At 40.4% G+C, this 27,158-nt stretch overlaps 1 protein-coding gene across 2 annotated transcripts; it reads left to right on the forward strand.

Moving 5' to 3' along the window:
• On the forward strand, positions 1 to 24,263 carry MKRN1 (makorin ring finger protein 1). Of its 2 annotated transcripts, none has more exons than XM_045565272.1 (8): positions 1 to 398; positions 9,968 to 10,096; positions 17,521 to 17,708; positions 18,174 to 18,400; positions 20,432 to 20,646; positions 21,389 to 21,499; positions 22,053 to 22,191; positions 22,555 to 24,263. In XM_045565272.1, the coding sequence occupies exons 1-8, from the start codon at positions 214 to 216 to the stop codon at positions 22,765 to 22,767; spliced, it is 1,407 nt and encodes a 468-aa protein (XP_045421228.1). In that variant the 5' UTR covers positions 1 to 213; the 3' UTR covers positions 22,768 to 24,263. The 2 variants fall into 2 exon arrangements, with proteins under 2 accessions (XP_045421228.1, XP_045421229.1); XM_045565273.1 differs by having other exon boundaries at positions 38 to 398; positions 21,389 to 21,432.
• Positions 24,264 to 27,158: the final 2,895 nt, after the last annotated feature.

Raw genomic sequence — 27,158 nt, forward strand, 5'->3', positions numbered from 1 at the left:
ACCAATCAGCGGCGCGGGGGCGGGCCGCGGGCGCGCACGTTCCTGGGCCGCAGCTCTAGTAGCCGGAGCGCAAGGAGACGCGGCGCGGGGCCGGCGGGGACAGAGCGGGCGCCTCGGTCTCCTTCCCTCTCCTCGCCGCCTTCTCTCCGCTGCCGGACCGGAACTATGCGATCCCGGAAGTTCCGGGGCCATTGCTGTGTGGGATAAACAGTAATGGCGGAGGCTGCGGCTCCCGGAACAACAGCCACAACATCAGGAGCAGAAGCGGCAGCGGCGGCGGTGGCAGCGGCCTCCCCCACCCCTCTCCCCACAGTCGCCGCCCCGTCCCCGGGGGCGGGCGTAGGGGGCGGCGGCAGCGACGGCAGCGGCGGCGGCTGGACTAAACAGGTCACCTGCAGGTACGACGTTGCGTGGCGGAGCGCCGGGCGCGGGGAGGGGGCCGCGGGCCGAGCGGGCGCAGCGGTAGGAAGGAGCGCCTCCGGCCGACGGGGGACGGGCGCGGAGCGAGGGGGGCCCGTGTTCGCGACCCCGGCAGCCGCTGCCGCCGCGTCTCGGCTAGTCACTGCGTCAACCCCCTACGGGCGGCGGAGGCCCGGCAGCGCGCGATCGCCCGGGCGTCCTCCCGGGCTGCACCGCCACCTCCCTCCCCTGTCCTTTGCTGTTCTCGGCTCCGTGCGCCTTTCGGGGCTAGGTAGGATGGCTCCTGGTTGGATGGTGTGTGTGTGTGTCGATGGCTGCCACCAGCCCCTACCTCCAGCGCTGGAGCTTCGGAAAGGGGGCGGGAGATTGCTGCTTTGAGCCGGTCTCCCAGCGACCCTCTCCGGCCCTAGGAGACCCGACCGAGGGCCCCAGCCAGCCGGCCGGGCCGCCCGGGCCTCTCCTCCCTGCGTGTCATCCGTTCGAAACGTCTTTTCACGTCTCTCCGCTCCCGCTCCCGCTCCCGTCCCCGCCCCCCGCCCAACCGTGAGAAGAAGCTTTTGTATTTTTTCTTTGTATGTTTGTGGAGGTTGGCGGTGCTGAGCTTTGTCTTAGAACCAAGCGATCAGGGGACTGGGGTCGTCTCCTCCACCTTGGATTTTATGAGCTACCATTATTACCCTCCCCCAGCACAGTGTTCCTCTTTTGAAATTCTCGCGTCTTACTTCTGAAGGCAGTGAAAGAGCTCGTCTCTTTCCAATGAGAGATTTGGTTTTGGTTTTGTAGGAGAGACTAAAATATTAGAAAAATAAGTGATGGTGGTTATACGGCCGTATACGCTTGTAAAGAATTACTGAGCTGTATTCATAAGAAGGCATTTAATTGTATGTTTGTTATACTCCGATTTTTAAACAGTGACCAGTAGGGGCTGTAAGTTTTTCTTATATCGGTTGAAAAAAAATCTATTTAATGCGGGTTTTCAACTGGGTAGGATAATTTAGGTGCGTCTGTTAACACGTGAACGTATTCCTAATATACAGAACTGCCTGTCGTGGTAATAACGGTGCGACTGAAGCATTCCCATTCTTTTCTGTGATACTAGTGGGGAGATTGATGCTTTCTCCATCTTTATTATGATATATTTAAGACAGGAAGGATAAGCTTAGTTATTTTCAATAATGGGATGCAGAAAGCATAAAGGCAGTTTCAGGTAACTTGCCTTATTCATCCGTAGATCCTAAGAATGGAATCAAGTGCAATATTCCAAGAAATGAAAAATTTAAAGTTCCTGTTTATAGAACCAGTTATTTGAATTTCTATTTATTTTTCTTTTCTGTATGGTTCTATAGTTGATTTATATATGCTAGTTATCTTTTAAAACTAAAAATTGGTGGAATCTGTTTATTCCTGAACTTTATAGCTGTTCACCCTGCAGCCAGTCTGCCTCCATATAATGAAAATATAATCTTCCTTCAAAATGTGAGTTCTTTAAGAATTACATAAGATGTCTTGATTTTGCCCACCATTTCCAACCTAAATATAGAATCTCCTTGAGTACCCGTCACCAACCTGATATTTCTATACTTCGCCTTATCCTACTGTAGCGGTAAATTCATCCCAACTTTACGTTTCTGCATAGAATTGTCAGTTTCAACACTGTACTTTCCCCTGTTAAGTACTTTTCCCTGTTTCTCCTTTTTCTAGTTCCTCCCCTGTATCATAAGAATCTTAAAAGTTTACCAGGTTAATAGTCTTCTTTGCCTTCCTTTAGTATATTTGAGTTAGTGAAATATTCTAGATGTTTTGTGGACCAGTGAGAATTCTTTGTGCATGAACCAATAGATTTATCCACTTAAGAAATTTACATAGTTGAGTGACCTAATAATTTGAAAAAGCATTATGTAAAAGATACAGGCTTAGATATACTAGTTTTTGGTTTTGTGTAACCTGTATATAGCTTTTGCTTGAGACAGTTACCTTGAAAAGTACAGGTTAGTTCATATGTCTTGGGTTTTAATGTTTGACATTGTTTTCATTTGTTCTAGGTACTAGCATGATCTCATATTTAAAAAAAAATTTCTCCATTAGGTAGAGGAATATCAACTGTGATATCTTTCTAGACTTAGAGCTCTCTTAAGAGGAGTAGGCACCTATCATTGTACTTGCAGGGCTTGGCAGTTACTCGGTAAATGCTTGAATTGATGTTGATAAAGTCATACTTAGATTATCCATTTTAATAGCAATTTGTAAGATTCCTCTGCTTCCTTGCTTTCCTTTTCTTTTAAACCATTTGTGAATTAGCAAAGACAAAGGACTTAATAGAACAGGTGTATATCTCTCTGGGACTGTGTTGTTCAAATCATTCAGTTTTAAGCATTGCATGCCTACAATGGGAGATACAATGCTAAGCCAGGGTCCGTAGCTCACACCTGTAATCCTAGCCCTCTGGGAGGCCGAGGCAGGAGGATTGCTTGAGCTTAGGAGTTTGAGACCAGCCTGACCAAGAGCGAGACCCCATCTCTACTAAAAATAGAAAAAATTAGCTGGGCATGGTGGTGTTTGTAGTCCCAGCTAAGCTACTCGAAAGGTTGAGGCAGGAGGATCACTTGAGCCCAGGGGTTTGAGGTTGCTGTGAGCTAGGCTGCTATGGCACTGTAGCCCAGGCAACAGGAGACTGTCTCCAAAATAAAAAAAGAGAGAGAGAGAGATACAATACTAGATGTTAAAGGAAATGTACAAGTCTACTGTGTTATAAATAAATATTATCAATATGTTTGATAGCTAAACCTTTGAAGAGAATTCAAGGTAATGTTGTCTTCTAGTGTTTGTGTTGATTTCTTGTAACAAATCACTCCTATAGGAATTTGACTAAGGCTATTTTCTTCACTTAGGTGTATTCCTCTTAGAAGTTCTCTGGGTAAGGATATTTGTTTTTATTAATTGTTCAGAACCATCTGTATTTTCATGCTGGTTACAATTTTCTTAATGTTTCTCTTAAATTCTTGAGTTTTATTCCTGCTGCTTAAGAAAAACCTAAGAATACCCTTTCTAAAAACCTGTAGTATGCTGCCACCACCAGGCTGCTTTTCATATCTTTTATTGGAGGAATACTGTGAACTAGAAATGCTCATTGCTGCTTCTAGTTTCCTTGAGTGTGTGGTGTTACAACAGTTAATATTTAAAGAAAAGTTGTAATTTGCAAATTGTAATTTCACATTTAGATCCTGCTTTATTAGAGTGCTTATACAATGATAGATGAGTGTTCTGCAAGTTGAAATAATATATTCATACAAAAATATTTTGATTTTTTTTTGAAAAAAGTTTATTTTTAGAAAGCGATTAATATGCTTTATTTTTATTTTAAAATATGAAACATTTCATGAATTCGCATCCAGGAGCCATGTTAATCTTTCTTTTGGGCCGATTTTAGTATATGTGCTGCCAAGGCTGGCACTAATATACCTTTAAAATAAAGGAAATCTACTATAATTTTTTTTTAACTAAGTTCTGTGATGCCAATGGTGAATTTTTTTTTTTTTTTTTTTTTTTTTTTGAGACAATCTCACTCTGTTGCCCTGGTTAGAGTGACCTGGCGTCAGCCTAGCTCACAGCAACCTCAAACTCTGGGGCTTAAGCAATCCTACTGCCTCAGCCTCCCAAGTAGCCAGGACTACAGGCATGTGCCACCATGCCTGGCTAGTTTTTTTCTATATATTTTTAGTTGTCCAGTTAATTTCTTTCTATTTTTTTAATAGAGGCGGGGTCTCGCTCTTGCTCAGGCTGGTCTTGAATTCCTGACCTTGAGCCATCCTCCCACCTTGGCCTCCCAGAGTGCTAGGATTACCGGCGGGAGCCACCTCACCCCGCCCTCAATGGTGAAATTTATTGCTTCCAAACTATAGTTTTTTATTTTCATTTTGGTTTTTTCTGTTTGTTTTTTTGAGAGAAGGTCTCTCTGTTGCCCGTATTAGAGTGTTTGTTTGTTTTTTTTTAAAGTAGATTTGCACTGACAGATACAGAGTTTTTTGAGGGGAAATAGAGGCGATATATACTTAGATGGCATTGAAAAAGTTCTCCAGCCTAGGGGAAGAAAAATTAATTTGCTATTGGCACAGTGGTTTGCCATCACATCTAGCTGTCTTCTACAGTATTTATTAAACAAATATGTAAGCATTATGTGTATAGGCACTATATGAGATAAAAGCAGAATAAACAATGGTTTTTACCCACCAGGAATTTACAGTCTAGTTTGAGAAACAGAATACTCACACTCATTTAAAATTAAATATCAAAGTAAGAAATGTCACAGCAAATTAAGTGATTAAAGGTCACAGTTAGTATTCTGTAATTTCTAGAAATCCCCAGGGAGGTTGTTATGATGCCTAGAGATACCATGAGGGTGGTGTTTGGGTCTCTTGTACCCTTACAAACTACTTATTAGGGTTTCTTGTTCTGTGTCTCGGTGACCATGATTAGCTTTCCAAGAAGTACAGCACTAGGGAGAGTCTAGTAAATTGTATTTGTCTGTATTCCTGGACAATGTCTGCTTGGAGTCAGAATCTTTGCTGTAGAACGAACTTTGGAATCATGTGGCCCAGCCTGTCACTGAAGGCAAGTTCAGGCTGGGCGGTGGCATCAAGGTGAATTTGGATGGTGGTTTTTGGTGGTAGCATTTAAAACCAAAGCAAGTACTTATTTTTATTGATTTTTATTTTGGGGAGAAATTCTTAGAAATGGGTTTTCTTTTTTCCCTCTTTCTGTTATCTGTTATAAGTCATACTATTATGTCATACTCTCTTAGACTTGTAAGATATGGGTTGGCAAGAAGGGATTTTATTGTGAGGACTGTTTATAATTCTGGGTAAACCAACAGTGTTTGTATCACAGAGAGACAAGGCAAGTAAAACAAACCAGAAAACCAAACATACCAAACAACCATGTAAAATAATGCTTAGTATTTGGCAGTATCTAATTAGGGCTTGTATTCTAGTGTTTCGGTTGGTTCTGCAGTATTGGGTGATTAAGTGTCTGCTTGAATTCCTTTGATGCTAGTTCTGGAACTTATTTCATTGCTGAGTAGTTTGTTTCTCAGTCCTTATATTGAGCCAGCTTCCCACATATAATCAGTTTGTCAAAATAGTGCTGGAAAAGGTTATTCCTTTGTCTTCTGGCCAAACTACAATGGTTTGAGGATGGCGTGCTTGCAAACTTGGAATCTTTATTCCATGATATCTAGCTCTCCTGCCCTCTTGGTTGCCTTACTCTTTCTTAACTGATTTGTTCATGTGTACCTCTTAAAATGCATTGTCAGAAGCAAATGTATTTAGAGTAGGGTCTGGCAGGGCAAAGGAGAGATGTGGAGGAAGGGCATGAGGATGAACATGAACACCAGTGGAGACGCTATCCCAGTATGCCAGTTACTTCACACGTACTGGCTGATTTTCTTTCTTAAGTTCTTAAATCTAAGAGAGTGTTGAAACTCAGATTTAATAGTTTCTTGAGGATCAGGCAGCTAGTAAGTGAATTTGAAGTAAGCTGGAATTTAAAGAGTCTTCCTAATTCTGAACCTTTGTGCTTTTTATTTATTACTACTTAACAGTCTGCTGCTACTAATACAGCCTGATTGTATTGACTGTTATGGTGGCTGCATTCATTGTTGGCTTTTGAAACTTGTGATCAAGTGAAGTCCCTAGACCTAAGCATAATCAGTTAGCCAAGGCAGGTCATCTGGAAGGCAGCTTAATATAATGTTAAAATTTAAACTTGATTTTGACATTTCCCTGTTTTAGATCCTTCAGTGGTTTCTTACTGCTTTAAAATAACTTAGCTCACAAAGCCCTGAAGAATCTGTTCCCTAACTATCCAACCTCATCTTTCCCCAAATTTACTCTTGTTTTCTTCACATTGTGCTAGCTTTCTTCCAGTTCCTTGTAGTGATTGTACCTCTCTCTTACTATAGGGCCTTTATATATGCTGACCGTCTGCCTAGAATATTCTTTTCCTTTTTATTGTAGGTTAACTGGGACTTATTCAACCACCCACTTTTAGAGCAAACATCACTTTGTTGGTGAAGACTTGCGTAAGCTACCTGGTCAAGTCATCTCCCTTTTCATGGCACAATTTAACTTTTCTTAGTAGCTGTATATTTTTTATACCTATCAGTAGGATTATTTGACTTGCTGTCCTGTCTCTTCCACTAAATATTCAAGTTCTGTGAAAGGAGGAACCATGCCCAGTTTTACTCAACCATCAAATCCCTACTACCTACCGCACAGGGTAAACAGATAGTAGGAGCTCTTTTTGCTGAATACTGATTAGGGTGCCTTGGGTTACAAACATGATCCATTCACATCTTTGGGAATTTGACCGTATTTGAATAGTTTAATCTCCATTTTCCTTCCTTGTAAAAGTGGAAGTGCAGACCTTGTGTAGTGCGGCTTTGTATGGCATTGATTCATTACATAATCCTGGGTTCCCCCAAAATTTTTATATAAAAGTATGTAAAAGGTAGAGCACTATCCTATGTTCTCAGCCAGTGAGAACTAACTTGGTCATATGCTGTAGTGTGCTTTTTGCTAAAAAGTGCTAATAGGCTGTCCACACTGTCCTAGGCTAGCCAATCTATTTGTTGTCTCAATTTCACTCTGCCATTTTAGATTCTAGAAAACAGTTTTCACTGATGATGGATGTCACAAAGCAATAGTGGTGTAGGTGTTACAAAAGTGCTAAAAAAGTGACGTGCTGAATTTTAAAAGTGTAGGTGTTGGAGGTTGAGCACCTTGAAGTAGCTAGTTGAGGAAACAAGGTCAGTAGCTGTCATGTAGTGATAGTGGAAGAAGTACTTTCACATAATTAATAGTGTCATAAACAGAGTGCAACAATGGAGTGAATGAGAGCATGCAAAATACCATTTAAGAAAGCCTTAAATTCCTAAGTATTGTGCCAGAGATTTAGGAGCTACCTTCCCAGCTTGAGATCTCTAGGGAGATATTTTATCAAGCCTTAAAACTCTGTCAGTGGCTGGACATGGTGGCTCATGCCTGTAATCCTAGAACTCTGAGAATCCCTTGAGATATGGAGTTCCAGACCAGCCTGAGCAAGAGTGAGACCCCATCTCTAACAAAAATAGTGGGGGGGAAATTAGCCATGAGCCAGGCCTGGTGGTTTATGCCTGTAGTCCTAGCTTCTTGGGAGGCTGAGGCAGGAGGATCACTGGAGTCCAGGAGTTTGAGGTTGCTATGATGACACTTCGGCCACAGAGCAAGTCTCAAAAACAAACAAACAAAACTACACTGTATCAGTATCTCTATCTCTGACTTCAATTGAAACTCAAATATTGAAGGTATAAACACCTTTGTCTTGTATATGTAGAATGTTGAGAGAGTAAAGAGTGTTCCACTGAGGATACATCAGCAAACAACTGTATTCAAACAGTGACACTGCTTCAAATGAATAACCTAGTATCAACTTTTATACTTTGAAGATACTTTCATGGACACTTTGAAGCATGTTTTATCATAGTGGTGATTACAATATATCATTGACTTAGTTGTGTTTTTTTAAAAATCTTCTAATCTGTTCATTTATTTATGTAGCCAGAAATTATCTATTGGTACAATTTTAGCAGGCGAATTTTTCAAAGCCAAACTGTGTCTAAAAAAAGTTTCTTTTAATAAGCAGTAGAAAAATTGGGGTTATGTAGAGCTCAACCATCTTCAAAGCTTGCAGAAAGTATTAATAGCACTGCAGTTGAGCAAAAGTTCAAAACTGAGTTAGATAAAGTTAAACTAATAACAGGTGAAATGAGGCTAATTATACCTATAATTTGACTTCCTACTATGTTATGTTTTGTTATGGACTTCAACTCTAGGGCATTTAAGATCTTGATAACTGTAACTGTTCCTACCAAGATGTTAATGTTTTTTCTTTTCATGTTATCTCCTGTCACATGGAAGGTTCATTTGCAGGTAATCTCTCAATAGAACCTTTCACATTTCAATTTGGGGGACAGCTTTCTTCAAGGCTTCTTGTAAATCTATTTCCTGTGTGTCATTAAATTCAGAGGGCAAAGTGGAATGTACTTAACTATTCTGCACACCATCTCCAGATAACTGTGCTGTTGGATACAGCAGTGTCTGCTACAACTACAACTGGGGTCCCCAACCTCTGTGGCCTGTTAGGGACTAGGGACTGGACTGCAGATCTCTGCCAAGCATGCCCCCCCAATCCCCCAGTCTGTGGAAAAATTGTCTTCCATGAAACCGTTCCCTGGTGCCAGAAAGGTTGGGGACCGCTGCTCTACAAGACCAACCACATTTACACCCAGGAAATACTTTTTCCTTACTCTATACCAGTTTTATGTAAATAGATGTTTTGGGAGTTGTGGTCTGTCGAAGTTTCTTCGTAACCCTGCTCAAAAGAAAGAGACCAATAAAGGACGACAGAATTAAAAATCCCGGCAGAAGTTTGTGATGGGAGGGAGGCAGAAGGGTTCTCTACTCACTTTACAGGATCAAGGTTGTCTACCAAAAAATAAGACTCTTATCATTTTCTTAACCCACACCTTTACTTGGAGAAACACAGATTGCTTGGGTCCACCTCCAATTTCTAATTTAGTAGGTCAAAGGTAGGGTCTCAAAATTTGCATTTCTAGTAGATTCTCAGGTGATGTTTCTTGTCCAGGTTAGCTTAGAAACTACTGAGTTGGGCTGGGCATGGTGGCTCATGTCTGTAATCCTAGTACTCTGGGAGGCTGAAACGGGAGGATGGCTTGAGGTTAGGAGTTCAAGACCAGCCTGAGCAAGAGCAAGACCCCATCTCTACTAAAAATAGAAATCATTAGCCAGGCGTGGTGGTGCATGCCTATAGTCCCAGCTACTCAGCTACTTGGGAGGTTGAGGCAGAAGAATTGCTTGAGCCCAGGAGTTTGAGGTTGCTGTGAGCTAGGCTGATGCCAGGGCACACTAAGCACACTAGCCCCAGGCAAAAGAGCGAGACTCTGTCTCAAAAAAAAAAAAAATAGGGAAAGAGATAAATAGAAGCTATTGAGTTGTATTCCCATACATGGCTTTTGGAAACGACACGCATGTTCCTTTAAGGCAGCTAGCAGGGGTCTTTTCCTTTGTTTTTACTTTTGCAACCAATTTTTTTTGTTTTCATGTGGCTTTGAAAGAATTAAAATGGTTTCTTGAGGAAGTGAAATATATACAGTACTCCGGGCCTTTCTAGTCTGTGTTGTTTCTTGCTTCTTCATCTTTGATTGTTTTTATAAATGGAGTTGCTATTATGGCTTAAGTTAGTGGAAAATAAGAAGCCACCGCTCGGACTGTAAACTGAGGCCAGTGATCAAACTTAATAACAAGAAGAATGTTTAAAATCTGAGATTGGTACTTGCATGGATCATTTTATGGTCATCCAGTCTAGTTCCACTTTCTTTGTGTTATTTTTTTGTATATTTATTGGGAGAATATATTAGTCATGAATTCACTGAGGACTGGCTTTAATCTTTTTTTTTTTTTTTAATCCAGTGTTGTGGTCCTTTGTCTCACAGGTATTTTATGCACGGGGTTTGTAAAGAAGGAGATAACTGTCGGTACTCGCATGATCTCTCTGACAGTCCGTATGGTGTAGTGTGCAAGTATTTTCAGCGAGGGTACTGTATTTATGGAGACCGTTGCAGGTAAGAATTTGTTTATGAATTCATTTTGTTCAGGGGACAGGTTGGGAGAAAAAGTGAGAGCAAAATACATAATTCTTTTTTTTTTTTTTTTGAGACAGAGTCTTGCTCTGTTACCCGGACTAGAGTGCTGTGGCATCAGCCTAGCTCACAGCAACCTCAAACTCCTGGGCTCAAGCAATTCTTCTGCCTCAGCTTCCCGAGTAGCTGGGACTGCAGGCATGCGCCACCATGCCCGGCTAATTTTTTTCTATATATATTTTTAGCTGTCCAGATCATTTCTTTCTATTTTTAGTAGAGGATAGGATCTCGCTCTTGCTCAGGCTGGTCTTGAACTCCTGACCTTGAGCAATCCTCCTGCCTCTGCCTCCCAGAGTGCTAGAATTATAGGCGTGAGCCACCGTGCCCGGCCAAAATGCATAATTCTAATAGCTTTATATATACATAATAGATTAGAAATACTTAATGGTTTGAAAAGTACTCCTGCCTGTAATCCCAGCACTTTGGGAGGCCAAGGCAGGAGGATTTGAGGCCAGGAGTTCAAGACCAGTCTGGTCAACATACAATGAGACGCCATCTCTGTAAAAAATTTAGAAAGAAAAAAAAAGTACTCCTTAGGAATATTAGTACATTGACAGAAGTGTCTTTGCTTGGAGAGATTTAGGTAATGCCTAAATTTAATTGATGTCTGAAGAACAATTTCTGCAAACCTAGTATGTTTATAGATAGCATTTCTTTTTCAAAACCAAAGAATGAAGTACATATTTGACCAAATTGGACCGGTTTCAGTCATTCTCTACTATACAGAGAAAGGGATCTTAGGCATTTGGAATGGTGCATTAGGTTGCTAGGTGGCTTGTCATTCTGTCTGATGCCCCTGAGCTCACGGAACTAATAAGGTCCAAGGGCAACCAAGATCTAGGAAAAAAGCTTCAAGAATGTTTCTAGTGTCTATCTCAGAATGTTAGAGAACCAACAAGGATTAGCTATTAAGTAAGCTCTAGCATTATTCATTGAATCGGTACCATAATCCTGTTAAATTGCAATTCAGCAGTAGTGGGTTTGGGAACTGTTTAAAAACTGGGTAGAGCCTTTTATTTTCCCAGTTCAGAAAATGTTTAGATATATTGATTATCTATGGATGTTAAACAAGTTACCCCCAAATTTAGCAGTTTAAAACAGTGAATAGGCTGAGCACAGATGCTCACACCTGTAATCTCAGCACTTTGGGAGGCTGAGGTGGAAGGATTGGTTGAGCCTAGGAGTTTGAGGTTACAGTGAGCTATGATTGCATTACCACACTTCAGCCTCTGCGACAGTGAGACCCTGTCTCTAAAAACCAAACCAAAACAAAAAAACCCAAGGAACATTTATTATCACACAGTCTCTGGGGGTCTAGAATCTGTGAGTGGCTTAGCTATGTGGTTCTAGCTCAGAGACTCATGAGATGTCTGTAAGATTTTAGCCAGGGTGGCAGTCATCTGAAGACTTGATGGGGGTTGGAGGATTGCTTTTAAGAGGGCTCACTCTTTCCCTCCTTTCACGACTGCACTTGACTAATCTTAAAAAAAAAAAGAAGAAGAGGGCTCACCCATTTGGCTGTGGCAGGAGACCTTAGTCTCACCATGTGACCATTTGCATAGGGCTGTTGAGTGTTCTTAGAGCTAGGCACTGAGGTTTCCCCACAGCAAGGGAATCGAGGAGGCAAGGAGTAGCCACACAATGCCTTTTATGACCTAGTCTCAGTCGTCACATACTGTCACTTCACTAGTGCTGAACTAAGCCACTAAGCCCAGCCCACATTCATGAGGAGAGGAATTGGGTTCCACCTTTTGAAGGGAGGCTTGTCAAAGGGCATTGGACATGTTTTAAACCACTGTCCTAGGTAAGACTTTTTGGCAGTGTCATAGCCAATTATATTGTTGTTATCAGGAAAAAAATTGTGTCAACTATTAGGTTTAAATGCTTAGAGTTAAAAAGAATAGGAAATTATTGATGGATGGGTATGGTATATTAAGTAGTACATCTACATAATAGGAAATCCAGTCAGGGTGGAGTGGGGAAAGATCTTTTTCATCTGAGTAGGAGCTCAGAGGTGGATCCCTGATATCTGAGTTTAGTAGTCAGATCATTTTGCTCTCTGCCAATTTTTTCATTGCAGTATTTCTTGAAAGGAAAAAAAAAATAACAACAGTCTCCTAATTCACTGGATGGGCCAGGCTTGGTGGCTCATGCCTGTAATACTAGCACTATGGGAGCCTAAGGTGGGAGGATTGCTTAAGCTCAGGAGTTCAAGACTAGCCTAAGCAAGAGTGAGACCCGTCTCTACTAAAAATAGAACAATTAACTGGGCATCCTGGCTCAAACTTATATTATAGTCTCAGTTACTCGGGAGGCTGAGGCAGGAGGATTGCTTGAGCCCAGGAGTTGGAGGCTGCAGTGAGCTATGATAACACCACTGTACTCTACCCAAGGCAACAGATTGAGACTCTGTCTCAAAAAAAAAAAAAAAAAAAAACACACCAGACCTGTCTTTCTGTCAGTCACAATATTAAAGGGAGGGGAAAGTTGTCAGAACTTCACCTTATAATGAACGAACAATCCTTTGTAGCAGGACAGCCTGCAGGTTTTCTAGACTAGGCTAATTGTAGGGGAGCTGGGTTCCACTCATTTCAGAGTTATTGCCAACTATGATGGGGAGGAATTGAATATTAAGAGCAGAGAATCTAAGGTGTCCAGCAGAGAGATGTGGAAATACGTTGCGAGGCAAATGGGGAAAAGACGTATGGTTAACTAAGAGATGGGCCTCTTATTTCAGAACAGGTACTCATCTGATTGGACTGTGTGAGTAGAGTGAGTGGAAATCTGAAGGGTAAACTGAAAAGTCTGTACTAAGTCCTAGGCTCTACATGTTAATCAACTTATTTTTTGTTTAGTTTTGCCGGCCTCAAATGGTTTGAGACTAGAGAATGAGGCAGACACCCTATTTTCGTGAGGCTTTGATGTTTAGGCAGATGTGAGTTGCCTAATAAAGGAACTTTAGTTTACTTTAAAGGATGTAGCTCCCTATTTCTAAAACTCTTGGGGATTGATTCTGATTTGAATGGAGGTTAGACCTTTTAGGATTAAGTGAAAGGAATTTGGGGAACCTATAATAGTCTGCCTGACAATTTGGTGTTAATTGTTTAGGACAGGCTGTTACAGGTGATTATTAAGCTTGATTATGGACTAGCAAAAGAATCTTAGGGAGGAGGGGTGCATATTTTTTTTGAGACAGAGTCTCACTCAGTTCCCCGGGCGAGAGTGCCACAGCTAGAGTGCCATGCCTCAGCTTAGCTCACAGCAACCTCAAACTCCTGGGCTCAAGTGATCCTGCTGCCTCAGCCTCCTACTGTGACTACAGGCAGTAGCTGGGACTACAGTTGTTCACCACCATGTCTGGCTAATTTTTTTTCTATTTTTAGTTACCCAGCTAATTTCATCCATTTTTTTATAGAGACGGGGGTCTCACTGTGTTGCCCAGGCTGGTCTCAAACTCCTGACCTCAAGCGATCCTCCCACCTCAGCCTCCCAGAGTGCTAGGATTACAGGCGCAAGCCAGCACACCCTCACACCCGATCTTTCTGTTAAATTTATACCTAGGGACTTGAACCTACTTCTCACTTTTACTATATGGGGATCCATTTATATAAGTTACCCAATGCCTAGAGATTTCATATAATAATTTAACTCCTCACAGAGGGAATAGGTAGCCTCCTCCCTCCAACCTTTTTGTTTGTTTTGGTAGAGACAGGGCGCAGTTCTTTGTTGTTCAGGACTTTTTGCATATTATAGGACATCTGGCATCCTTTGCCTCACCTCCTAAATGCCATTAGAAGTCCTTTTTCTGGACACTCCTTGGGGAAAGGGACAGTATTGCCTTAGTTGACTTGTTTGGAGGAGTTTTGCCCTTTGGAAGCCAAATCTCATACTGAAGAATTCTATAAATTAGAATCTGTAAAGGCAGGTGGGCCATGGAAGCAGTGGAGGCAGGGAGTTGTAAGCCAGCCAGAGGGAGAAGAAAAATTGATTATACTTCTTCAGATAGAAGTTTGTACTATATCGAAGTATTTGCAGGGTGTGAAAGAAAAGCTTAATATTTCTTTAAATGTTGCCTCAGCATTAGTTATCACCTAACACTTTACTAAAAGGATCAGCGATGCTGTGATAATACGTTGAAAAATTAATTTAGTAACTATAGCAAAGTCACTGTCATGGGCAATGAATCCAACAGATGTGAGAATAGAATCCTAGTAAGCAGGAGTGCCAAACTTTTCATACAAGGCCAGAGAATATAAATATTTTTGATGATTCAGGCTGTGTGATCTCTTGTGTGCAAAAGCAGCCATAGACAGTACATGCGTTAATGGATGTGGCTTCGTTCCAATTGAAGCCTTATTCTGGGATACTGAAATTAGAGTTTCATGTAACTTTTGTGTGTCATAAAATGATCTCATTTTTTCCCCAACCATTTTAAAATTAAAATGTCAAAACCATTCTTAGCATTAGTTGGATTTGGCCTGAGGGTCACAGTCTGCCAATCCCTGCCCTTAAGGAGGTCCATGTTTCAGTGAACTGTATTTTTCTAGTAAATACCTTTTACAATGGGTGTCTTGGTTTTTCTTTTTCTTTTCTTTCTTGCTTTATTAATTTTTTCTTTGTACTTTATCCTTACTAGTGCTTACTCACAAATCTTCACTTCAGAAGGATATTTTATATAGCTTTACTCTGCACTAAGGAAATAACTTTGCCTCAATAGACAGATTTGAGAACATGTGTTTTTCAGTGTCTTCCTCTAAATTTAAGTTCTGTATTTATTTCTCAATATAATCTCTTACATTAAAGTTATTTGTTTTTATTTGATACATGTTCCTTTTCTAGAGGACCTTTTAATTGCAAAAGTTAATTTTAAAAATAGATTTCTCATTTGCTAGTGGGGATCTTGTTTTATTCATATTGACTTCTCAGTAGGTGGTCCAGTTCTTAATGTATGGTATATGTTTATTACCAGGTGTTCAAAAAAATTAACTGCTTGTATATAAAATGTTTATTTTAGTTTTTTAGACTGTTCTTAAAAAAACTAGACTCTTTATGACCATAGACAACTGTAGAATATTTGAAAGCAAGAAAACTTTTATTTATTTATAATTGTGGGCTTTCTAGCTAACTAATATATCTTATTGATTCCTTGATAAATTTACCCTGCAACCAAAATGCACTTCTTTCAAAAACTTTGTAGTGGGCCGGGCGCGGTGGCTGACGCCTGTAAATCCTAGCACTCTGGGAGGCCGAGGCGGGCGGATGTTTGGGCTCAGGAGTTGGAGACCAGCCTGAGCAAGAGTGAGACCCCATCTCTACTAAAAATAGAAAGAAATTAGCTGGACAACTAAAAATATATAGAAAAACTTAGCCGGGCATGGTGGCGCATGCCTGTAGTCCCAGCTACTCGGGAGGCTGAGGCAGTAGGATTGCTTGAGCCCAGGAGTTGGAGGTTGCTGTGAGCTAGGCTGACGCCACGGCACTCTAGCCTGGGCAACAGAGTGAGACTCTGTCTCAAAAAAAAAGGAAACACAGACTTTGTAGTATTTGCAATTTTTTTTAAATCATTTACCCTGAAATACTTTTTAATTTTTTTTTATTTTTTAAGCCAGTCAAATTTAGCAGTGGAGGGTTGTAACCCTGAAATCCTTAAAATGAGTGTGCAAAGGAAAAAGAAAGGATGTCATATAAGTCTCTTAGACCTTTTATGCATCATGTCATTTAATCTTCATTTTAATTTTTTTTTAAGCATTCCCAAAGCCTTAAAGACTTTGCACGCTGGTGGAGCTGGTGTTTTTAATTCAAACCTGTCTTAATTCCAAAACCCAAGTTCTTTTCTAATTTAAAGGCTGTGAAAATAATTAACGTTTTTTGAAATTCTCTTTCAAACTGGGGAGTTACTTAATCTGAAAAGTGAGGCTTTGGGGCTAGATTTCTAAGGATCCTTATGGCTCTAAAAGAAACTTCAGAACAGTGCATTCCAGTACAACTTGGTACAATAATGGAAATGACCTTTATCTTGCTATCTAATATAGTAGCTACTAGCTACCTGTAACATTTGAACACTTGAAAATATGGCTACAGCAAGGACTGAGAAACTGAGTTTTAAATATCAAGTATAAATAATTAGATGGGGCCAGAGGCTGCTGCATTGTACAGAGCAGCTTTAGAATCACATTTGATCTGTAACTGCCACTTAGTTTCTCTAAAATGTTGAGAGAATACTGAAATACTGAAAATACTTCCTCACTGTACTTGAAGTCAGATGATGCAAGTGAAAGAGCATAATCAAGATAGTTCCTTCTGGCCAGGTGTGGTGGCTCACGCCTGTAATCCTAGCACTCTGAGAGGCTGAGGTGGGCGGATCATTTGAGCTCAGGAATTGGAGACCAGCCTGGGCAAGAGCACGACCCCATCTCTACTAAAGATAGAAAGAAATTAGCCAAACAACTAAAAAAAAATAGAAAAAAAAAAAACTAGCCGTGCATGGTGGCTCATGCCTATAGCCCCAGCTACCCAGGAGGCTGAGGCAGGAGAATCGCTTGAGCCCAGGAGTTTGAGGTTGTTGTGAGCTAGGCTGACACCACGGCACTCTACTCAAGGCAACAGAGCGAGACTGTCTCAAAAAAAGAAAAGAAAAAAGTAGAGAATGTTTTTAAGGCAAAAACTTGGAAAGGAAAGTAGTGAATAGATGAGTTTAGAAAAAGAAAATACATATTGTATATTTTGTAAATACTGTCTCTACCTTTTAAATATTGGCAAATTAAAATATTAAATATTTTAATTTATGTGTTGGTAAAATGTTCCGCATGTCTACTTGTTACAGTGTCTACTTGAGTGTCAACCTTGCTTTGATTAATCCTTCGGTCAGTTTTGGCTACACAGTCTCTTTAGCAGAGTTAGCACGATTAGAGTGGAATTTGAAGAGTAATAAAGTATCTACAGCAGGCGTAGATGACATTGAGGGCAAACCTGGCCAAGGGCTGTTTTTGTTAGGGGGAAAAAGTCTATTGGAACATGGTCACACATTCATTTAAATAATGCTTATGGTTGCTTTTGCACTAAATTGCAGAGTTGACTAGTTGTGACTGACTGCATGACCTGCAAAGCCTAAAATATTTATGTATTTGACCCTCTAAAGTTTGCTGAACCCTGGTCTGGCATCACATTGGGGCTTGGTAGACATGCAGAATCATGGGCGTCACTCCAGACTTACAAATTAGGTATCTGCCTGTTTAACAATTTCGCAGGTGATTCATGTACACATTAAAGTTTGAAGAGGGTCCAAGGAAAGTATCAGGGAATATATGAAATTAGGCAGTGACTGCTTATTTTAAAATTTTCTTTAGATATGACCATAGCAAGCCATTGAAACAGGAAGAAGGAACTGCTACAGACCTAACTGCAAAATCATCTGCTGAAATGGATACAGGCGAAGCTGAGTCAAGAAATTCAAACTTTGCAACTGTGGGAGCAGGTTCAGAGGACTGGGTGAATGCTATCGAGTTTGTTCCTGGACAGCCCTACTGTGGCCGTGGTAAGTATTCTGAAGAATAGAATAAAGGTTAGAGGGCTAGACAGCAGTTCATCAATTAGCTGTTTCACAACCTTCTTCATTTTTAGCCTAATCTTAATATGGTACTTTAAATTGGATTACCTAAGATTTACAGATGGAGTGAAAGAAACTTTTTGAATCCCAGTAGTAATGATTTCAGAATGTTGTGAAAAACTGAAGCCTCTCTTCTTTAATCAATACTTTTAAAAAGTAAATTTCAATTGCCCAAGAAATACATAAAGAAGCTTTTTTTTTCATAAACAAGCCTAAACTTGGAAATATCAGCATTAGAAAAAATTCCATTTCTTGCAAGAGTGAATAGACTGTTCTAGAGTTTAATTGAAGTTCTTTTTATTTTTTTCTTTTCAGTTAGGGTCTCAGTTACCTTATAGTTCATATATTTGCGTTATCCATTTGGACCTTTACCACCCTCTTAAACATTTTCAGCTGCCCCTTCCTGCACTGACGCACCCCTGCAGGGCTCAGTGACCAAGGAAGAATCAGAGAAAGAGCAAACCGCTGTGGAAACAAAGAAGCAGCTTTGCCCCTATGCTGCAGTGGGAGAGTGCCGATATGGGGAGAACTGTGTGTATCTCCACGGAGATTCATGTGATATGTGTGGGCTGCAGGTCCTACATCCAATGGATGCTGCCCAGAGATCACAACATATAAAAGTAAGTCTTTAGGGAGATGTATATGTTATTAGGTGTGAGAAACAAAATTTGTCCTTTCACAATATTGTTGGTTCATTTCAGAGAAACATTTGGTGAATTGAATGGTTATCAGAGAGTAGGGAAGATTTCTTACCTGGCTTCTCGAATGCTTTATCAAGAAGTCATACTTCTAGAACTTTAGATTATATTTTTCCCTCCTTTTCATCATCTTCTTTTTTTGGTTAAATAACATCATTTCTGAGATTCACATTCTGCACAGATAACTCTTTTAAAATGCACATTTCGTTGGTTTTTAGTATAACAGAGTTGTGTAACCGTTACCACGATTATAATTTTAGGACATTTCATCATCCCCAGAAGATTATCCTATACCATTAGCAGTCACTCTTCATTTTATCCTTCCTCTAGCTCCTGGCAACAGCTAATCTACTTTCAGTTTCTGTGGATTTGCTTATTCTGGATATTTCATATAAACAAGTCATCTAATATGTGGCCCTTTGTGACTGCCTTCTTTCACTGAGCATGTTTTCTGTGTTCTCCATGTTGTAGCACGCAGCAGTACTTCGTTCCTTTTTATGGCTGAATAATATTCTATTCCATGGCTAGACCACATACATTTTTCCATTCATGAGTTGCTAGACACTTAGGTCATTTCCACATTTTGGCTATTATGAATGATGCTGCTATGAACATTTGTGTACAAGTTTTTATGGGAAGATAGTGTTTTCAGTTCTCGGGTATATACGTAGGAGTGAAATTGCTGGGTCATAAGCTAACGCTGCTTAACATTTTGAGCAACTGCAAAACTTGTGGCTGCACCATTTTACATTCCAGTTTGAAACCTGGGAGGTTTCAGACTATAGTTTTAAGCCTACTTGCAACATGAAGTTTTTGTTGAATACATCAAATTATAAACCTTATATGTATTGGAGCAAATTTTGCTTCTAATCATCATTTTTGTTTAATAAAATTAATTTTGTTGTGGGAGGTGAAACATGGTGTAAGATAGACATAGTTTGAAATCCTACTTTCACAGTATACTAGTATGAACTTAGGCAAGTTAAATCCCCATACATCTTTCTATATAGGGGATAGCAATGCCTGCCTCTGAAGGAAAGATACTGAAACAAGTGATTATGTGGGATTATGGGTGACTTTCCTATTGATTTTCTGTTTTTGTATTTTTTTTTCTTTTAGCATATTATGGGGGTACAAAGGTCTAGGTTACATATTGCCCTTGCCCCCCTTGTATTTCTTATAATCATGTTTTTAATAGGTTAAAAAAGTACAGGATATCATGGATAACCTTGAAAACATGCTAAGTGAACAAATGCACTCACAAAAGGCCACATATTTACATGAAATATCCAGAATTGGCAAATCCACAGATTAGTGGTTGCCTAGCTTTGGGGTTTTCTGGGGGAAATGAGAGACTGCTAATGGGTATGGGGTTTCTTTTTTGGGATAATGAAAATATTCTAATATTTATTGTGGTAATCCATATTGATTATGGAACTGAAAATACTAAAAGTTATCTAATTGTACACTTTAAATGGGTGAATTGTACGGTATGCAAATTATATCTCTAAAGCTGTTATTTAAAAAAAGATATGAGAATTATGTCCCTGTCACATAATAAATGTTAGTTTCCTTCACCCTTATTTTCTGGCAGGTTTTAAATTAGGGCCTTAATCCTAATTACATTCTGCATCTAGAAACAGAAATACAACAAACTTAGTATGAAAAACTGTCTTGAATGTGGATAACAGCAACAGTTGAGCTGTAGGTTTAGGGCAGAGAAAATTGGGTCATTTTTCAGTTCCTAAATTGAGTCCTTGTAGTTTGGTTTTTTACAGTATTGCAAAGTCCCATGTCACTGCATCTGTGTTCACTTGTGAGCAAAGCTTATTTTAGTGTCAGGTTGGGAGCATTTTTCAGTTGACTATTTGATTCTCTGAACATGAGTCACTAACAAGCTTAAGTCTCTCAGGATTCAAGTGACTTGATTACACTTCTCTCCACTTTCTCTAGTCTTGCATTGAGGCCCATGAGAAGGACATGGAGCTCTCATTTGCTGTGCAGCGCAGCAAGGACATGGTGTGTGGGATCTGCATGGAGGTGGTCTATGAGAAAGCCAACCCCAGCGAACGCCGCTTCGGGATCCTCTCCAACTGCAACCACACCTACTGTCTCAAGTGTATTCGCAAGTGGAGGAGTGCAAAGCAATTTGAGAGCAAGATCATAAAGTGAGACTCCTCCCCAATCTTCGTTTGTGCTTTCTGTTTTGGGGAAGAATTTAGTAACTTGTGCCAACTTTGAACCAGCTGGACTGCATTTAAGTGCATGCATTTTATCTCGAAACTGGGTGTTCTAATTGAGATTTCTTGTTTGTGTTTCAGTTAGCTTCTAGGTTAGTTGGTCTATCTACTTTTATTTGAATGAGGAAGTCCTATGTATCAGTTAGTAGAATCTTCGTGCTTTTTCTGAGGAGATTGTGTTTAATGGATTATTAGCCAGTTTAGGCTCAGTGAACAAATTTATCTAGCTCTGAATGTATGTTTCCTGACATTCTACATTTTCCACTTTCCTATTCCATCCATTAAGCTAGCCAATAATCCACCATCCTTTAAAGATTGTTCTCATAACTGAACAAAAACTACATAATCTAAACAGAGCAAAGTTACAAGAAATAAATTTATTTAAACGAAAGAAAAAGGAGTCTGTGTGAAATGTCTTCTTTTGTTTTTGTTCTTGTTCTTGACCTAAGTTATTTTTTTATAAAATGAACTGGCTAGCCATTGAGTTGGATTTATAAAGGAGTTTGTCTTGCCTCAAAAGAAATGGGCAATTGTGTGACAGTGTGTGGAACCCTTTCAGGAAATGCCCACGTGCCTTTCAGCTAAGTCTGGAGGTAACACACCAGGGTGTGTCCTTGAAGAGTGGGCCTGTAAAGGGAATGTGCATTGCAGCCTGTTCATTGTTTCCCAGGTCCTGCCCAGAATGCCGGATCACATCTAACTTTGTCATTCCAAGTGAGTACTGGGTGGAGGAGAAAGAAGAGAAGCAGAAACTCATTCAGAAATACAAGGAGGCAATGAGGTATGAGCACTGCAGCCTTTTCTCAAGCCAAGAGCCCAACATAGCTTGGGCTCACTTTGAAAAGAACCGTGCTGCATTATGCACTCCTACCTCCTTCCTGCCCTTTTACTTCCTAGTACAGTTCGTCACCCCTGATAACACTTATACCCAATATGTCTCTTGCTATAACACAGTCCTTGGGATGCATGCCGAGGGACTGTGTTATAATAAAGTCTGTCCTACTGATAGGTAAAGCCCCATGAATGGGGTTCTACCTTATTCTGAATCCACGTTGTAGTTGTCCTGTGTTAATTCTTGTGTGTTGGCTTTTTAGAAGGTTTTCTCTCTATGAGATCTGTTATACAAGAGCTGTTAAACAGCATGGACTTGAACAGAGTGTCTGTTTCTAGTGTTTCATGCATTGGCACGCACATGCTTATAAGAACACACTTCGGGGAGGGCTGTAAACAGACATACTGGTTCTATCCCTACCTGTTTAAAGAAACCCCGGATGATAGTCAAATACAGACCTGAAATCCACTGTGAGTAAGGGTTGCGATATTTTCCTTTCCAGCAACAAGGCGTGCAGGTATTTTGATGAAGGACGTGGGAGCTGCCCATTTGGAGGGAACTGTTTTTACAAGCATGCGTACCCTGATGGCCGTAGAGAGGAGCCACAGAGACAGAAAGTGGGAACATCAAGCAGATACCGGGTAACTCTCACTGTTTTTTTAAAGGAGGGGAAATACCACGATATCAGTTGAGTCCTGCACATATTGGGGCAGGGGAAGGAGAAGATTAACACTCAGGTCTGGGAGTGAGACTAGAGTATTACAGGAGGAAACAAACCTCGGAAAACTGGGAGGGATAGGAAAGGAAGAAATATAATGCTTAAAGCTCTAGCCTAAACTGTTTACATCGAGTACCCAGAGGGGAGGAATTGGTAAGATGGAAACCCTAAATAAGAAGTCTGGTTCGTCATGCCCTCTGGTGTGCTGGACGGTTTGCCTTGTAAACGACAGAATAGAAGATACTGCTCGGCAGTGCCACCCCTATCATGGCCTTGTTTCTTACAGGCCCAACGAAGGAACCACTTCTGGGAGCTCATTGAGGAAAGAGAGAACAGCAGTCCCTTTGACAACGATGAAGAAGAGATTGTCACCTTTGAGCTGGGCGAGATGTTGCTTATGCTTTTGGCTGCAGGTGGGGACGACGAACTGACAGACTCTGAAGATGAGTGGGACTTGTTTCATGATGAGCTGGAAGATTTTTATGACTTGGATCTATAGCAACCTTGCGTGGTGCGTGAACTGGGCTGCCGAGCCTCAGACAGTAGCTGTCCCCTGTGCTGGTGTGGCAGTGCCTGTGTTTCTCTCTGAGGCAGGCCTATCAACTCCAGGTGCTGTCATAATAATTTTTACCCAGGGCCTGTCTTTTCAATCCCTCACCTTTACCCAAGGAGTGTGTTGTTTTCTCTGTTTAAAAAAGTTACAAAAATAAATCTTAAAAGTTAGTTTTTTTGTAACACGAGTTTAACTGTCAGTTAGTGTAGGTTTGTTGCGTCATCTGTTTTCAACCAGATTGTGTTTGTGGACTTTTCACACTCACTTTGAGGACCCCGCCCCCCAGGTTCAAAAGTAAAAGCACTGGCCCTGCTTTGGGGTCTAAGAATAGGAGTGTCGGGTGAAGGGACCTGAGCTGGCAAGTAGCCTTCTGCTACAGACTAGGAGGTGGCTCCTTGGGGTTTCCGGTGAAATCTGCACATCTGTGTTTTTACACCTGTTCCCTACCCTGGAATCCCTACCATGTACATTTGTTCTGTGGTTTTGATCTCTTGTTTAATTGCACATAAGTAATACTACTGGGTAACCAGAACCAGGTGTGAATGTGTTGAGATTTCTACTGTGTTTTGCATGATAGGAAAATTGAGAAAGAATACATATAAAAGATATAGGGTCACAAAATCAATGCAGAGTTGGAAGTTGACTCCCAAGGGCTGGTAGACTTGATGTGTGTGTGAATGTGGGAGAGAGAGTATGTGTGTGTGAGTGTGTGAGATAAGCTTCTCATCCCTGCATAGATGCAGTATTCTTAGCCTTAGTAGAAAAACTTGGTCTAGTGGTTTCAGCCTTGTGTGGCAGATAGATCTTAAAGGACAAAGCAGTATATTGGTAGTTGTTAACATAGCAGTGCTAGCTCTGTCTGTCTATATACATAGAGAAATTGGGGTTAGCCATAGAGGTTAAAACTATCTGGTTATCCCATATATTAACACAAACTGGCTCTTGGACACACAGTTGTATTTAATGTTCTGTGATCTAGCCTTTCCAATCCAGGCACTTTTTGAAAAACCTTTGTCCTCATTTGAGGAATCTTATTGTCGGGTTTTCTTGTTTGTTTTGGTGGGTATTGCCTCATTCCACCCCTGAGCTTTGCAGGTTGACAGATGTGATTCAAAACTATGTTCTAAGGTATTTATTATAGTGGAATAATTGGTTTGCAATAATAAGTCACACTTTTCCACTAAAGGGGAGGGATGGTAATCGATAAGACAAGCTAAAGTTCAGTTAGAAGAATTCCTTGATCAGAAATTTTACCTTTGCATTTTGTTGCTCTTTTTCCTGAAAATAACTTGGAGATGCTCCTGGTTTGTCCATCCACTGCTTTGATTCCTTGGATCCCACCCATTCTTTCACTTTAAGAAAAAAACAAATAATTGTTGCAGAGGTCTCTGTATTTTGCAGCTGCCCTTTTGTAAGAAGCACTTTTCCCAAATAAAACAATTTAAAAAAAAGTTGGCTTTCTGTTTTGTGTAATGAGGTGTTGTGAAATGTACACATGTTGAAAATTAATGTTTCTTTCATTGACTCTTTGATCAGTTCCTCAGTCAAATTTCTCTGGGTATAGTTTCGTTGAGAAAAGTGACACCTTTACACAACGTCTAGCCTGCTGAGAAGTGTTAGAGGAAAGGGGAACTTTACCAGCCGGATCATTGAACTCTTCTGCCTAGGCAAGAATAACTTACCCAGGCAGAAGGTTCTGTGCTCTTGTGGTTGAACCTGCTTTGTGTCCTCCAATAACAGGCAGGTGCAGGCCACAGCATAAGTGTATTTCGAAAGGATGTTTTTGTTCATAATTATTTTGCAAAGTTTTTTTATGTTTGAGAGTCATTCTACCACTCACACGGAATATCTTCACATGACCCTTTTGCTGTACTTATTTGTAAAAATAATTTTCTCAGTTTAAATATTAAGAATTTATGCCATTGAAAATGTTTTCACATTTAGGAATCATGTATAAATGCTTTTTTTAGTCATGGTGACAGCTGTAGATCCACTGAGTGTCTTTCTGTAAGCTTACGTTCCAGCAGCTCCCTTCCAGAAGAGTGAAAAGTCCACCCTCAGCTGCTACTGCTGCAGGGCTCAGAGGAGGAGATGGGACTGTTGGATATAAAGGAGAGAGAGACTTAAAAACCCCTGGAAAGTAGGAAGCAGCTCCTCATCAGCTGTCGTGTTGGTATATCTGAGTCTGTGATGGGGAGAGTTGTATAGGCAAGGTCCAAGTGATGCTAATAGGTCACTTCAGGGTTTAGGTAGGTTTATGTTTTGAGCAACTCCTTTGTGTCTTTGAAAAGACCATGGGAGCTTACGTATTAGTTCGAAGTAATCAATAATTCATATTACTACCCTGTCACTGGCTGCTTTGAGAGCTAGTTCCCTTCTTTCCCCAAATGTGGTTGCCAGTTGCAAAAATAGTTGATACAAACATTGATGGGTGAAACTTCTCACTTTCTCATTTGCGCAAAACTATGATTTCAATCTCTTTCCTGCCACCACTCGTGATAAGTAATGTTTACATCATGGACATACAGATTCTTTCTTTTTACAGTTAAAGCCGAAAAGAGTACTGTCAAAGGTTGGGGGAGGGATGAGGCATGATAGTGATAAAGGTGTTTGGTGGTCATAGTTGTTCGCACTGTTGACCAGATTACCAGGTCTCTGTCTCTGCTTTCTCGGTACATGGTTCAGTCGCAAGGCCTGTCTGACTTTCTTAGGCTGGTGCAATGTGAAGGGGCGTGTGTCATTTCCTGATGAAGGTTTAAGAACCAGCACATGAGTTACCTCATTCCCCCCACTTTCCATGGCAATCAGTAAGTTTTGAGAAGGCAGCTGTCCTACTAGCCTGGTTCACTGTGAGAAAAACACTGAGCTGACCTGGGACATGGACGGGGTCACTGATTGCTCTGTGTTGAAATCATCTGTTTAGAGAATAATTGAAAGACTATTTTAATATTTAAAGCATTCAGTTCTTTTAATCTTTTGGTTACTCCATTCAAGGAGATTAAGTAAAAAGTAAATTGTAACATGATGAAGCAAATATTGATGAGCAAATATAAATAAGCTTTATTTTATAGCTTAAAATTGACATATAGGTATTGGTAGTATGTAAAGCATTGTTAAAAACTACTTGGTTTTTTTGTTTTCCCTTTGATTGTAAATATTACCAGTGGAAATAAGGGCGCGCATGAGAGAGAGAGTGTGTGTGTGTGTGTGTGTGTGTGTGTGTGTGTGTGTGTGTGTGTTTTTCTTCTTTTTCTTCCTTAATTTTAGAGACAGGGTCTTGCTTTGTCACTCAGGCTGAAGTGCAGTGGGACAATTATAGCTCACCGTAACCTTGAATTCCTGGGCTCAAGTTAACCTCCTGCCTCCCCTTCCTGGTGGGACCACAGACATATGCCACCACGCCCAATTTTTTAAAATTAAAAAAATACATATATTTTAGTGATGGGGTCATGCTATGTTGCCCAGGCTGGTCTCAAACTCCTAGGCTCAAGTGATCCTCCTGCCTCAGCCTCCCAAAGTGCTAGGATTATAGGCATGAGCCACCACACCCAGCCAGAAATAGGTATATTTTTTTAGAAGAATGAGACGTTGTGCTATAAAGTTATAAAATATGTCAGAAGCATTTATTTAATCCAGTTGTAAATGAACAGTCAGAAGACCATTTTTTAAGTGTCTCAAACAGTAGTTTCTGAGGGTTTCGTAGGTTTGAGCAGCAAAGGGATTTAATTCTAAGTGGGGAAAGGATTGTAAAAAACACTAAGTCCTTTTGTAAGTTGTTTCATCTGAAGTGGTTAACACAAACTCAGTGGCTGGGGTTTATTACTTTTCAGTGTCTAGGACTTTGCACAAACCTTTAAATAGGTTTACTTTGTAAATAAAAGGATTGCTCTGTTGTAAATCCTTTTAATAAGACAACACTTATTTGTGTTGAATGACCAGAAGAGATCCATTGCTGATAGTAGAATACTCTTCAGGTCTTACTTCACCAGAAATAACCAGGGCTCTTGTTAATATACCACATAGTACCTGAGCAAATAAAAGTATTTTTAGGTTCAAATGATGTGCTTTGAAGCAAAAACTCCATAAATAATTAGGACGTTGACTTGCAACTTTCTATCTACTCCTGTCTTTGCTGACAGTGAACATAATCTAAAATGTAACCTTAAAGGAAGCCTCATTTCTGATGTTTGCCTCCTAAAGACGGGCTTATTTTGTTTCTACTTATAGATGCAAATGCACTAACTTGCTTTCTTCCCCCATCCTTGCCTTCTTTGTTAAAACTGTTAAAAGATGACATTTTTAATAAAATGAAGGTACCCATTTATTTTACAGATATC

The sequence above is a fragment of the Lemur catta genome, chromosome 11 (genome assembly GCF_020740605.2).
Source record: "Lemur catta isolate mLemCat1 chromosome 11, mLemCat1.pri, whole genome shotgun sequence".
Classification (NCBI taxonomy): Eukaryota; Metazoa; Chordata; class Mammalia; order Primates; family Lemuridae; genus Lemur; species Lemur catta.